Source organism: Tiliqua scincoides, chromosome 1 (genome assembly GCF_035046505.1).
Source record: "Tiliqua scincoides isolate rTilSci1 chromosome 1, rTilSci1.hap2, whole genome shotgun sequence".
NCBI classification, from domain to species: domain Eukaryota; kingdom Metazoa; phylum Chordata; class Lepidosauria; order Squamata; family Scincidae; genus Tiliqua; species Tiliqua scincoides.
The window spans coordinates 69,202,889-69,214,181 of NC_089821.1; the positions used below are offsets into that span (position 1 = coordinate 69,202,889).

Consider the following 11,293-nt stretch of genomic DNA (forward strand, 5'->3'; position numbering starts at 1 on the left):
AGTAGGCAGGCATAAGCTTGGGGTCTGTGTCAGTTTAAGCAAGGATCTTCACCTTTCTCTTTTTCCTCCCCCTTCAAAAAAGAGAAAAAAAGCCACTCTTGATGGCTTTGTCTCCAAAAATTGATTAAAAAATAAAATCACCCATTCCCTTTCAGCCACCCCCCCCAGTTCTCCTCCTGCCTCCTTTTGAGGGGAGGGGTTACTTCCCATGTTTGTTGCTATTATAAGACAAAAGGCACAATCCTAGCTAGGTCTACTCAGAAGTAAGTCCTATTGTGTTCAATGAGACTTACTCACAGGAAAGTGAGGTTAGGATTGTAGTCAAACAATCTCTGGGTCTTGATTTGCATCAGTTTGCAATTACCAGATACACACAAAACAAAGTCTTCCCCTCCCCCAGCAAATTCATCACTTCTCCCCCCCCCCCCTTACAAGAAAGAAAAAATGTCCCTTTCCAAAACCCTCCAGGTGTGCTGCTAACAGACTCAGGCTGCAATCCTAACCATACTTTCCTGAGAGTAAGCCCCATTGAACAAAATAGGACTTACTTATGAGCAGACCTGGTTATGATTGTATCCTCAGAGTGCAGTCTGCAGATTTCACTTCTCTTGTTTTTTTGTTTCTAGGTGCCTTAAAATTCACTTCTGTTGTGGCTGTTTGCAAAGTTCACAGCCACATACCACTAGTCACAGCACAGAAAGACAGGGAGTCCCTCATTGCAGGGATACTTGCCTGTCTTCCCTTCCAGTGTTGTTTTGCAAGACTAAATGTCCAATCAAATGCATGCCAACTAGTAGACTAAGAGGCTTACTCCCAGGAAAGTGAGGATAGGATTGCATCATAAGACAGTGAAGGGAGAAAAGAATCACTTTGCTCCCTGGGTAATACAGGGTCACCCTTCCTCTGCCTTGCCCCAGTATTTCATCAAAGCCTCCCTCCATGAAACATAAATGAAAGGCGTGCAGTACTGCAGCTTGTGAATGAGGTTGTAAAACTCAGTGTAGCTATAGCTTGTGTTTGGGCTGTGCTCTGATTTTAAAAAATTGGTTTTTTGCTTGAATATTGTCATGCTATATCACCTGAGATGTCACAGGATGCACAAAGCAATGCAAAAAGGCTTGTGCATGAAAGCTCAAGCCAAGCTCACCTCACCCCTAGAGAGGTTCATCACTTTTATTCCTGAGTCTTTTGGGGCGATGTGGGACACATAGAGTTGCGCTCTATGCAACTCCCTGCATAGAGTGTATGAGCTGAGGAACGAAATCTATTCATATCTGCATGAGGAGGAACACTGTTTGGCTGACAAGTTTATTGATCCAGATTTTATAGCACAACTGGCTGTTCTTTGTGATATTTTTGAAAAACTAAATATATTGAACAAGTCCTTGCAAGGCTGCAATACCAATATTTTGCAGCTTTCAGATAAAGTTGATGGATTGAAGAAGAAACTGATTCACTGGAAAACTAGCATAAGTGACGGCAACTGTATATGTTTCCCTTCTTTGGATCAATTTCTGAAAGAAAATGAGATGGTATTATTTTCCATCTCATTTGGAAATGAGGATCTAAGGACTGTTATTGTGCAGTATTTGACCCAACTGCGTATTTACCTCCAAAAGTATTTTCCTGATAATGAAGTTGAGCCAATGCAATGGGTGAGAGACCCTTTCAGTGCTGAGATACCTCCACGTTTCACAAACCAGGAAGTGGAACAACTCATTGACATATCAACAGACAAGACACTGAAAATGAGGTTCCAGGTTCAGTCACTGCCTGAGTTTTGGTGCAAAATTAAAGAGGAGTACCCAGAGATAAGTACGAGAGCCCTCCGTATTTTAATCCCATTTGCCACTACTTATCTCTGTGAAGCTGGTTTTTCTGCTGTTGTGCCATTAAATCAAAATATAGATCAAAAGTGAACATTGAAAGGGAAATGCGTGTGGCAATTTCAAAAATAACACCACGATTTGATGAGTTGTGCAAAGAAAAACAGGCACATCCATCTCATTAGGACTTCTTGTGTGTAATCAAATGTGTGTTGTTTAAGGTTGTTCAGAAATAATTGTTGGAAATAAAACTATGGTTTTTAAACCAATTAAACTACTGTTATATTCTTATTTTGTTATTATTGTATAATTATAACACCTTGATCTCAATTTGGGGGGTAACTGAGGTGAGGTGATGTAATGGGGAGCCGTGGCCAGTGGCCACAAGGATCAGGGGAGCCGCAGGCTGGAAAAGTTCGAGAACCACTGCCTTACAGTAAGCAGGAATGTTTGGTATATGCAGGAAATATATCCAGATCTGCTTTTGACTGGCTCTCAGCCCACCTCATCTTATTCAGTTTTAGCATGTTGGCAATATTGCTCACTCCTTGAAAGAGGCAATGAAAAGCACATCACATTGGTTATGTTAGCAAGGATTAGCCCTGGAAACGGTTTTCAAATTCATGGTTAAGTCCTGGGGACATGCTACATTGCTTGCAGGAAAGGGTGCCTCTGAGCATGTACAGATATTTTTCTTCTCCCCTGAGGAACCATAGGTTTTCCATACAGGGCAGGGCTTCCAGATAACACAGCATGGTTTCCACATGATCCTGAGCTGTGGCTTTCGGTTTCAGAAAACAACAGTGTTGGAAACTAGCAACTACCACATTAAATAGGGTTATGGGCCTTTAGTCTGGACTTCAGAAGCTTGCATAGTGCTATGCTTGACAAATATCGACACAACCAAGACAGATTTTTCATTGAAAGGGCTACCCTTCCAAGTTCCATTAGATGAGTATCTCAAGGACGGAAGACTGAGGAATTTTTGCTGCTTCTCAGAGGCAGGTATAATCCTCCCCCACAACCACAAACTCAATAATCCTCCCCCACAGGCACAAACTCTATAATCCCCTCCACACCCACAAAATCAAGGGCATAGGATTCAATCCTCTTGAATCCATTTGTTTTTCCTGTCCACTAGCAAACTATTCCACAGTGTAGTAAAGCTGTTTTCTTTCACAGTCAGATCAAGCTTTCTCAACCATTTTTTGAAGCCGCGATCTGATAACTTGGGCTAATATATTTAATTGTGCTTCCTCATATATATCTTATGCTTTGATATATCAAAGCACAAGATGAGTGGAGAGAGTTTTGTACTGTAGAATATCAGCCAATGCATCCATTCTGCCGGCAAGAGCCAGAAGCTTGATCTGTATAATGTTTTTAGATTGTGAGCTCTATTGGGACAGGGAGCCATTAGTTATTTGACTTTTTTTTCTGTAAACCACTTTGTGAACTTTTTGTTAAAAAGCAGTATATAAATACTGTCAACAACAACAACAACAACAACAATAATAATAATAATAATAATAATAATAATAATAATATGATTCATGTATAGTTTTGAGTACCTGAGCATCAGCAGAAAGCAGTAATCCCTCTTTCTTCCTTCTCTTTTATTTTTGAGGTTGTATGTGAACCAGCAGAGGGCACTATAATCAGTAGTAGCTGGTTCAAAAGAAGCCAAACCATTCACCGGCACAGAACACAAAATGGAGACATGTTCCACTTGTGACATTTTGTCTCTCTCCTTATGACAAGGCATTTCACCTAACCCCATATCCCCAGATCTGCTTCCCCCAAGGAATATTGATTATTGGGATGGCTGAGTTGATACCAGTTCTTCTCTCCTTTCTCAGCATTCATTGCAGCAAGCCTGAGTGTGTTGACATCGGACAGCTGCCCCTTCTCTTCTAGTCCGGTGGGGGCATCATGCCTGCTGGGGCCAACATCGGACTTTGAGCAGTATGAAGCTGATGGAGTCCTGAAGCAAGGAGGTAGCTCCCAGTTGGCCAGAAAAAACCAATGTGTGTCTGGTGTCACTGTGCAACTGGAAATGAGGAGCCTTTGGGAAGAGTTCAACAGCCTAGGCACTGAGATGATTGTCACCAAGGCAGGGCGGTAGGTATTATGTTCTTGGGTCTCTAAATAGAGCCAGCGCAAAGACTGGAGAATGCAATTTCAGTCCAGAGAGTGACTGAACAGGTACTACAGCAATGTGTAGTGTCTTCTAATCTAATGAACGTTTATGAACATTAAGACTCAACACCAAATTACTATGTCTTTACTTAATGCAGATAATAACTGTCCCTCATAATTAAGTGCCTGTAATTGCAAGAATGAAGAGAATAGGAAGTACCAGCAGGGGGCAGTATAGCTTGCCACAGCTCCGGTGGGGTGTGTGTGCCTTCCTGGTGCCTTTGATGAATCCACTGCATTGCAGGGGGAACAAGACTATCTAAAGAGAATAAACTATGCCTTGTATCTCCTACACCCAAGACCTGGACTATGCAATTCCATGTGTACCATAAAAAAACATCACTCAAGGGTGTTTGTGGGCTGTAAGACAACAAGACCTGCTGGGGGTGTCCTCTGTGAGAAAGAGTGAGAACACACACAGTGAGAAAGAGACTTGCCTGACACAAGGAAGACCTCAATGCCACATGTTCAGTTCTGCAGTCCTTAAGCCACTGATTGAGCTAGTCTCTTGAGCATTGGAAATGGCTGGAGAGGGTAGTATGTGGTGGGTAAGCTGAGTGGGCAATCCTCCAACATGCATTGCCCAGGGGCAGCTGCCTACCTGCCTGCCAGTTATGGTCATTAGCTATACTTCTTAGTTCTTAAATGTGTTCCTACCACCTCCACCTCAAGCTACTGCAGCCTGTTGAAAAAGGAGTGCTTTCAAGTGTCCAGTGGAGGCTGATGAGCTATTGGAAAGCAGAATCACCTGACAAACTCCTTTCCCCACTCCTTGTGGCAGGAGGATGTTCCCCACCTTCCAAGTGAAGATCTCAGGCATGGACCCCTTGGCTGACTATGTACTGCTCATGGACTTCGTGCCTTTGGATGACAAGAGATACCGGTAGGGAGCATGGCTCTGGGGCAATGAGTTTGAAGCTGTTTCTGCTGCCCATAGTTGGTTAGGCCTTAACGAGGCAGGTGAGGTATAAACGGTGGGGTAAGAGCTCAGTCTGTTGCCGAATGTTAGCTGAAGGCCTTATATACATTCTAATGACACTCTCTGATCATGGCAGGGGAGCCTTGAAGTGGGGGGGGGGGGTTCTTGAAAATCTGTGTTCACTTGAACAAGGGTCACTGAACAAGACTTACTTTGAGTCAGACTTTTGTGCCAGAAACTTTGCAGTTCTAGAGTCCAGCCCTGGATGATGATGATGATGATGATGATGATGATAGGGGAATAGCCTGTCTGCCTCTCTTTGGAAATGCAGAGAACCCACATCCCTCACTACTGAGTAACCACAGCTTAACCTCTGGGATCGGGGTCAAGGCTTCCAGACTAGGGGGAGTGACTCATTGGCAGAGTTGAACTCTAGTCTCATTTTACATATTAATCACTACCCTCAAAAGGAAGCAAGCCATATTTGAGTCTTTTTCAAAGGGATGAAGAGTAACTCCATGGAATACAGGGCATATCTTCCCCACCCTCACATTATAGGATACAACTGCAGAGCAGAAAATGAACCAGAAAGCACACAAGGAACATACCTGTATCAAAATATTATGCAATACAATAGTTAAATCGTTGTTTGGGGTCAGCCATTGGCAGCCCATGCTTCCAGTCTAGTCCAGGGTTTGGACTAAAGTCCCTAGCCTGGACCCTCCAGGATTGTAGTCTCCAAGAATCAGTACAGTATCAGTCTCCAGAAAACTACCAGAAGTAATCCTGAGATTTTAGTAGAGGCTCCTTGTGTGATTGGGGGGGGGGGGGGTGGAATCTTCAGAAATTGCTTCAATCAGAGCCAGCAACCTTGACACAGAGTTGGCAACCTTGATATTCACACAGTTGAGTGTATACTTATACAGAACCCTAGCCTTCTTTTTATAAAGGGTATAGATTACACATCCCGTCCCATCCTAGTTCAGTCTAGAGAGGAAAGGGGGGGGGAAGCAGAAAAAAAGACAGTATGTATAAGATAAAGAGAGGGAAAGGAGGGGTGTGTGTGGTGAGTCAGAGTCAGAGTCAGAGATATGGGGTACCAAGTAAAAAGATGCAGAGTGCTAGAAAATATGTTTGAGTTTGATATCACAAAGGAAACCAAATTAATGTTTAGAAACAATGCTTTGGATCTACAACCATGAAGCTAGGACTGCACAGCCAGGCACATGCAGTGGTTTTGTCACAAATCCTGTGCCCCCTCGGGCATTTGTTGGACCACTGTGAGATACAGGAAGCTGGACTAGATGAGCCTTTGGCCTGATCCTGCAGGGCTCCTATGTTCTTAAATCCATCCTCTTCCAGGCCTCTGTCAAGCTGGGAAGAGGCCTTGTTCCAACAGACTTCTCTCCTACAGATATGCTTTCCATAGCTCTGCTTGGCTGGTGGCTGGCAAGGCAGATCCTGCGACACCTGGCAGGGTGCATTTCCACCCTGATTCCCCTGCAAAAGGAGGCCAGTGGATGAGGCAGATTGTTTCCTTTGACAAACTCAAGCTCACCAACAACCTGATGGATGACAATGGCCATGTAAGTAATTATGGAACTGCCAATGTGGTTTATTGTTTGGGGAGCTTATGGAAATGCAAGGCCAGCCCACCCAGGAGGCTGACTGAGGTGGTTACCACAGGGAGCAGAGCGGCAAGGGGGCACCCACTCTAATTCACTGCTCCTCCCCCTCCCACTCCTTAGGTTGGAAAAGGATGGTGCAGAAGGGAGAGTGTGGTGAAAAGGAGACTGGTGGGCTGGAGTGTTGAGACTTCCTCTCTGCCACACTTTCTCATCAGCTCCATCCCTCACTTCCTTTCTAATCCAGGGAGCAAGAGGAATGGAGGCTGGCACATTGTCAGGTAAGAGAAGGCAACATTTGACTTGCTGCCTCAGGCACTGGGAGATTTTGGGCTAACCCCACAGAATTCAAACAGCAAACCTCAGTCAAGCCTTCCTGCCCCCAGCTAACTTATCTCCCTACCTACTGGATGAACTGACACATCCAGAACAGGTTGCTCTTTCTGGGAAACCTCCACCATTATATAATAGCCACTTTTATTAATTTATTGGCAAGGCTGGAATGACAACAAGACTAAGATCAGGTGCCAACCTATAATGCCCATAAACTGCTATAAATTGCATGTGGAGATTCTATGCCACGAAGCTCATCAGTAAACTATGAAAAATATGCATCTTATTTGAATGTAATAAATGTAGTCTAGTGGTGATATTTACCTGTTTTTTTCATATATAGTTACATAGTACTTAAAGCACATGCAACTTGTACTGGTGAATATGTTTATGGGGACTCCCACTGATCTTTGGGCTTTGGGCTTCAGAGTTGGTTCATCTCAAGCAGGGAACATCAACATGTGGGGCACATGTTAGATGTAGTGGTAGTGGACAGTTTAATAATGCTGCTGGGTGAATAAATGGCAATTGTTAAATGGGTACCTGGGTTCTTCTGCCCATCTGAGATGTCTCTCCTCTTCACCCAACAGATCATCTTGAACTCCATGCACAGATACCAACCCCGCTTCCATGTGGTGGTGGTAGATCCACGTCCAGACAGTGAGCGCTATGCACAGGAGAATTTCAAGTCTTTCATCTTTGCGGAGACTCAGTTCATGGCAGTAACAGCCTATCAGAACCACCGGGTGAGAGTATAACCCTCAAAAGGAATTGGTCAGTGAGTTAGGTCAGTGAGTTAGTTAGGTGAGTTAGGGCTGAAGTATAGGTGAGGGTTGGGGTTGGTGCAGGACCATATGGGACTGGAGACAGCCAGATGAGGAGGGCTTCATACCCTCTCCTATGCCATCTGAGATGTGCAGCATTCCTAGAGCATAATCCTATGTATGTCTTCTCAGAAGAAAATCCCATTGTGCTAAACATTGTTTACTGTCAGGAAAGTGTGCGTAGGATTGCAGCCCTAATGTATTTATCATGGTGCTACTTAAAAAGGAAACTGTCAGACCTGGGACACAGGGGACCCCCGGTGTTGCAGGAGGCAGCTGCAGGGCACCTCAGGGTCTGGCCTCAGCAATGTCAGCCCAGCCCCAGTAGGGTTGTGAGGGAAGGGGGTTACATCACCCGGGTCCTTCTCCCCACGATCTGGGACGCTCCCAGTCCCAGGTTGCTTTGACTCATGGTCTAGCCCAGGGGTGTCAAACATAAGGCCTGGGGGCTGGATGCCGCTTGCAGAAGCTTTTTATCAGGTCCTCAGCTGCTGAGCAATGCTGGGGTGTTACTGCTAAAAGGGCATTCCCCACAAAAATTGGGCTCTCACATATCTTAAAATATGATAAAGATTTTTGTGTTTTCTCTTCTGTCATTTGTAGTTAATAAATTCCTAAGTGAGAAAAAGTGCTTATTTTTGGTTATGACCTGTTTAATGACATCACTTCCAGCCCTTAGCAGGCATCATGAATGCCATTTGGCCCTCAGTATGAAAAGTTTGACAGCCCTGGCCTAGCCAGTATCTGCTCCAACCAGTGCCCCAGCCTGTTCTGCTCTCATCCCTGGCCGGGCTGGGCTTCAAGCTGGAGACCAGCCCCCTTAGGCTCCGCCCCTTCCTCCTTGAGAGGGTTATAATGATGGCCACCTGAGCCATCTCACCGATGCCCCACTCTCCTGTTCTGTCTGCCAGCCAGGCTGCAGGGACTGTTTCCCACCCCCTTGCCCCTGGAGCAGACTGGGTTTGTGGGCAGTGTTGCCCCTGCAGACTGGCAAGCAAGGGGGCAACAGTGAGCTGTGGTGCTTTGAGCCATCTGCTGGAGGTCTGCCCAGTTGGTCAAGAACTGGCTTGGTCTCCCAGGGTCCTAGCGCCGGGCTCAGGAACAGGTGAGGTTCACCACTGAGAGCCCAGTTGTGGCTCACTGTAGCTTGTTCCCAGGAGCCTGCAGGCTAATCCCCTCTGGCCTTGCTACTGCCCTCCTGGTGGGCGTGTCTGCCTTTGGCAGCCCCATAACTCCATTTTCCCTGCAAGCCACAGGGGCTGAGGCAGGCTCTCTCCTCCCGCTGCTGCGGCTACCTAGCCTAGGGACTGGCTCCTGGGCAGCTCTACTCTCAGGTAAGTCAGGGGAACCCTGGCAGAAACCAATGTATTTTTTTTTTACATGGTGTGCTGCTTAGAGATCAGGCACTCAGGTTCAGATGTCCGCTTAGTTCACTGAAGTTCACTGGGTGGCTGCGGATAAATCATTATTTCCCAGCTTATCTCATAGGTATGTTGTGAAGACAAAATGGGCCTTAGCCCCCACTAATACTACACTAAGGACTTTGGATAAAAGGATGGGATACAAATGTCAATCAATATTTGTTACATTTGTAGCCTGTTCTTCCAAAGAGCTTACAATGTTTCAGTTTCACAATACTGCAAGGTTGCAGGGTGGTATGGTATTGACTTCTCCTGGGAGTAGTGAATCTCTGGGAAGGGAAGTGAGGGAAGAACTAGCAAGGAAGACTTGTATACATGACAAGTCTCTTTTTCTCTTGGCAGATCACACAGCTGAAAATTGCTAGTAACCCCTTTGCCAAAGGGTTCCGGGAGTGTGAGCCAGATGACTGGTAAGTCTCTTTCCATATTGCTGCCCCAATTGCAAATGTGGATGGAGAGAATGTGGCTTCTGGTATGATATGGCTGCAAACAAAACCAGTGCAATTCTTGCATGTTTTAACTTAGAGGCAAGGAAGTAGCCTTTATTCAAAACACCAATGAGACTCATCTGAATGGGTCCACGTTCTTTTGATTTAACCTGAGCATCTCACATCTTGGTCTTTGAAAATTTGAGAATTTTCTATTTTTTTCCTGCCTGTTCATCCCAGTGAAACAAGCTCTGGAAAAATGCCCCTGCTTTTCAATCTGGCAACTCCAGGCCTTCCCTTTGTAGCACATGGAGCTGCTAAAAGCTGGTGGAGGGGCAGATTTCTATCCTGCTAGTTGTGTCAGCAATCTCTGGCCATAGTAGCTAAGAAGAGGGTAACTCAGAAGCAACAATGTGTACAGGTCTGCATGCCCTGCTCACACAGAGATTCCCAGTTCTTCCTCCACAAAGCTCCTCTTATGTCTTAATTCTGTTTTTCGGACAGGCCAGGCTCCCCAGGGCAACTACTAGGCTGCTTATCTAGGAATGGGGGTGCAGCTACCTTAGCCCAGCTACCAGAGACTCCAGAGAAAGGTAAGATGGGAAAGCAAAGGGTATGTCAAGTTTGCAGAAAGAGAACTCCACAAGAAGGCACAGTCACGAGACCTGTACACAACAGGAGTACCACCAGCCTTGTGCTACTGAAAGGCTGTAGGGTCTACTAGACTTTGAAAAACTCAAGTAATCAGGATGGGCTGAGAGGACATGGGGTCCTTTCCCACAGCAGGCTTTTCTGGCACCCACCCTGACTAGATTGTTTGCCCTCCATGTTGCATCAGTGGGAGGGTCACCAGACTGTTCCTCCCCAGCTAGATTCTTATTTATCTCTAGTACAGTTTGGTCATAATCAGGGCAGTATGTATATTCTAGATTTTTGGTCAAGCACATTATTCAGTACTGATTGAAAAATGTAGCAGATTCTCAGCATTCAGTAAAAAAAGATTTCTCACTTTGGGGGGGGGACGGGGGATGACGACGACTGTTAGCCTGATAGTGTACAGACAACAATACAGGCCTTGGTGGAGACTTGGCACTAAGCATGTCATCTGGTCAAATTATATGATTGGCATGCCTGCATATGCATGACTGTTACAATGTTACCTGAAAGGGGTTGTTCACAGCCACCATGGTAGCATATGAATAGCATAGTGCAAGCCTTGGATAATTTATTCGAGTGGGAGTGGAGGCCCAGGCTTCTTCATGTGTCCCAAGATGGTGCTCCAGGAAAGAATTAGAAACAGCAAAGAAGGGGGCAGGATACTTGTGTATTCAGAAAACATCATGTTGATTTGGGTCTGGATCTCTACAGATACTTCTCTTTTCTAGGGTTTTCCAGCAATCATCACCTCCCTCCTTCCCTTCTCAGAGAAGCCTCTCAAGTCCAGCACCCAGCCCTGGTGACACCTGCCAGCCTCCCAGACATGTGCATTGCTCGCCAGCCCTTGAATGAATCATCAGGGGCCATCCCCTACAAGCACCTCTCATATCACAGCATCTACGTGGGGGCCCGCTCAAGGACCGCACCATACACACTCCCCAGTAGCCGGGCCGCCAGCTTCCATGCTCTCAACATCTACACTACTGGTGGCTACGAACAGTGATGGGGTGGACAAGCCCTTTCATGCACCTCCCCCCCTTGACTGAGCCCAACTGAAAGGC

At 45.7% G+C, this 11,293-nt stretch overlaps 1 protein-coding gene across 1 annotated transcript; it reads left to right on the top strand.

Moving 5' to 3' along the window:
• The first annotated feature begins 2,186 nt into the window (after positions 1 to 2,186).
• TBX10 (T-box transcription factor 10) lies at positions 2,187 to 11,235 on the top strand. The gene is made up of 8 exons (XM_066621013.1): positions 2,187 to 2,262; positions 3,686 to 3,947; positions 4,807 to 4,908; positions 6,359 to 6,530; positions 7,493 to 7,648; positions 9,490 to 9,557; positions 10,080 to 10,168; positions 10,961 to 11,235. The coding sequence occupies exons 1-8, from the start codon at positions 2,187 to 2,189 to the stop codon at positions 11,233 to 11,235; spliced, it is 1,200 nt and encodes a 399-aa protein (XP_066477110.1).
• The last annotated feature ends 58 nt before the right edge of the window (positions 11,236 to 11,293 follow it).